Source organism: Trachymyrmex septentrionalis, unplaced genomic scaffold, assembly GCF_001594115.1.
Source record: "Trachymyrmex septentrionalis isolate Tsep2-gDNA-1 unplaced genomic scaffold, Tsep1.0 scaffold51, whole genome shotgun sequence".
Lineage (NCBI taxonomy): Eukaryota > Metazoa > Arthropoda > Insecta > Hymenoptera > Formicidae > Trachymyrmex > Trachymyrmex septentrionalis.
The window spans coordinates 4329396-4333085 of record NW_017305683.1 but is presented as its reverse complement, the minus strand read 5'-3'; the positions used below and the strand labels follow the sequence as shown (position 1 = coordinate 4333085).

The window sequence follows — 3690 nt, the reverse complement described above, 5'->3', positions numbered from 1 at the left end:
ACCTTAAAAAAGTTAATAAAATTAGGCTTATTCGATGCGTTTTTGCATTAAATAAAAAAATCTGGCAAAAAAAGGTATTGCTCTGCTCCGCAAACCGAGATATTAAGCGTTAAAGTTAATAACTATTAAAGTTAGTAAATCTGTCACAAAGGCAAAATGAAGTTTATAATTGTATTGTTCTACATGGGTTTCAACTTTCCCCGAGAAGCTCTTCCTCCTTTCCCCTGAGAGGGACGCACGACTTCTATTGTACTGTTGTTGCTAAGACTAGAAAATCTGTCATGTAGATAGTAGGGTATATAGACTAGTGCTTATCAAGGCGGCTACGTCGCCCCGAACAAAAAAGAAATAACATATCCTACCCGCTTGGAGCCTAACCGCAAGAATTAAAAAAAAAAACTTTGCCCCAAGAGCGTGATTTTGTAATTTTTAACGATATTTGTCGGTGTCGCTAACTAGCGATATTTGTCGGTGTCGCTAACTAGCGATATTTGTCGCTTGCGCAACCGACGGAGATGGATCAAGGCTAGAAGATCATACATACCGATCTAGTATCATACATACCGATACTGATTGTTATAAGTGACATTCAACGATATAGATTTAATGATATTTATCGATAATATACGGACAGATCAAAATGTAAAGAAAAATTTATTTTAGCCAATAGCATTGTAGCTCTAAAAGAAATGTAAGCAGTATTAAGATATTTTATATGATTAGTATACATTCATGTATATGACTTGAGTTCTTTCCACGGTTCTTTCTGCGGTTTACTTCATTTTGCGCGGGCTTATTAAAAGAAATAAAAAACGATAAAATGTACGTTATGTAGTAATGAATAGTAATATATTTTGAGTAAAATTTTTTAAAGAACATTTTGGAATGTAGCCTTAAACAATATTAATGCTTGTTTCTCAAATATAAATTATAAATAAGAAAAATTACATATCTAATATATAATGTACGATATTATCTACATTATATTATATAAACATATTATATATATTTTAAATTACATATTATATAAATTACCTTAATAAAATTAATTAAACATTTAAAAAATATTTACTTTATATGTGCCTTTAATCTGCTTAATAAGTTATGATACAGCGATTTTTATTATTTTAGTTGTCATTAGCATCGACGAAGTACTATTAAAGATCGTCAACCCTGGGTAAATTTTCCACGGTATAAAAAAAGCCCCAAGGGCTGGAAGTAATTGAAGAATGCTGATATTATCGACAATTGATATAAATTTATTATTATTATACATAAATATTTAGTTTATACATTATTAAAGTCATGATTTTTTATTACATAAATGTTCCATAAATAAATATACATACTTGTAAAGCTATAATATCTTATATATTGTAGAAAAATTACAATTTTTTCCCTGCAGTTATCATTTCTGTTGATAATAAAACTTTGACGATAACTGAAATCACAATTTTAAAGAGAAATCGAGTATTATTGAGTTCTAAGTATATAAATAAATACGTTTACTAAACTAATAAATCATAAAATTAGTACAATATTATCAGTTTTTAATTCTTACTTTTAATTATACTTTTAATTACTTCAATATTCACAAAGACGCGAACTCTCGTAAGGATGTCAGTCTTTAATAGTATCTCGTCAGTATCATTAGTAAGTCCAAATGTGTCGGTAACAGATATTCGCAAAGTGTCACGTGATCAATGTATTTCTCTGATTGGCTGGAGTAATTCGTAGTAGCTGCCATATTGAATTTACTATCAATATACTCAACATCGACTTTTGTCGACTGCTCTGTGGAATCAAATTTATTTATATTACGTCTATAGTTCGTGTCTGAACGGCGGTTTTGAAAGGCGTCTTCTAAATTGAGGTTATGATTATATGTAAGCCGCAAGGTCACAAAAATAAATGTTCATGTGTAGTTGTCACATGGGCAAAATAGTCTTGCCATTTCATTGAGTTCTTTTTGTAAGAGAGCCAAAAAAATTAGGTGAGTGTTTGTGGATACAAAAATTATGTTCAAGACAATCGTTGCATGTATTGTCAGTACACATTGCTATGTAACATTTGCATACTACTATTACTGCTATCAAGAATTCAAGAAGATATTGGGTGCTTTCCAGTAAGGACCATAGTCAGATACTGTATAACACAGTGAATCTTTTTATCCTTATTTAATGTAGGCAAACAATAAAGATATAATAATTCACCATCTTACACTGTGTCTGAGACTGCGTCCTTGCTGGAAAGTATTTATTATCAACAATTAAAATATTATGTACAATACGTTTCTTATATCACAAATATTATTTTTGAAGGGACTCACTGATTTTCCAAAATGTCGGGCGGTATGTTGTATGGCGGAGATGAAATAGGAGCGTTGGTTTTTGACTTGGGTCATCATTCCTTGAGAGTGGGCTATGCTCAGGAAGATACTCCAAAGGCAGAAATTCCAGCTGTTGTTGGAATAGGAGAGGACTCCAATGGCACAGCCACTAAGGTTGAACCCATGGATATCGATGATAAAAAGCCCGACAATAATATTACGCAAAATGGGACCAAATATTATATTGATACCACCATTCTTCATGTTCCACGAAAGAATACAGAGATTGCAAGTTATATGAAAGATGGTATGATTGAAGATTGGGATCATTTTGAGAAGGTAAATGAACAGTATTTTATGTGATTTTTAAGACTTACGATATATGTATTTTTTTGCATTGAAACCTTGATCGTACATTTGTCTGCTAGGTTTTAGATTACACATATTCAAAAATAATTCAATCTGATGCCGAATATCATCCTGTATTATTTTCTGAATCGCCATGGAATGTGCGTAGCAAAAGAGAAAAGTTAACTGAGCTAATGTTTGAAAAATATAATGTACCAGCTTATTTTCTCGTGAAAAATGCAGTTTTGGCTGCATTTGCCAACGGCAGAGCAACTGGTATCGTCGTCGATAGTGGTGCCACACATACGTCTGCGGTACCTGTACAAGATGGATTTGTGTTGACACAAGCCATTGGTAAATCACCCCTTGGTGGAGACTACATAAGTATGCAGTGCAGGCAGTTTTTACAAGTATGTAAATATTACTTATGTTTATTAATATGTCTTTCAAGTCTGTTAGCCTTGTGTATTTTTTTTTAAATAAATATAGGATAACGATATCGATTTGTCACCTCCTTATATGGTGGGTAGCAAAGAAGTAGTTAAAGATCATGATAAACCACGATGGATTAAAAAGAAAGGTTTGCCTGAAGTTACCAAGTCTTGGCATAATTATATGGTAAAGAAGGTGGTTCAAGATTTTCAAGCCACAGTTCTTCAAGTATCAGAAACACCGTATGACGAGAAGATTGTTTCTACAATTCCTGCAGTTCAGTATGAATTCCCAACTGGCTATCATCAGGTATATATTTTATATAATGTCTATAACTTTGTAAAGGGTATCCCAAAATTAACGCAAGATTTGAATTAAATAGAAAACACAGTTTTTAGTCTTTTGATTGTTATTTTTTTACTGAATCATAAAGTACATAGGATAGGGTTATTTGTGGAATAACACATCGGGCAAATGGCCTCCACGGCTTTGCATGCACATACGCACTCGTTTGTCGAAATTTTCCATGACCATTTTGCATAAATGTGGCTGAATTTCGTTGATGCAGCGTTGAATCTCCT

General features: G+C 32.4%; 1 protein-coding gene across 1 annotated transcript in view; it reads left to right on the top strand.

Moving 5' to 3' along the window:
- Positions 1–1833: 1833 nt before the first annotated feature.
- LOC108751661 (actin-like protein 6B) overlaps positions 1834–3690 on the top strand; it is a 2884-nt gene continuing 1027 nt past the window's right edge. Inside the window, exons 1-4 of the mRNA XM_018491956.1 lie at positions 1834–1993; positions 2322–2668; positions 2758–3087; positions 3167–3418. Of these exons, the coding sequence (XP_018347458.1) occupies positions 2342–2668; positions 2758–3087; positions 3167–3418 (909 nt within the window). The 5' untranslated portion in view covers positions 1834–1993; positions 2322–2341. The remainder of the gene's footprint in view (positions 1994–2321; positions 2669–2757; positions 3088–3166; positions 3419–3690) is intronic.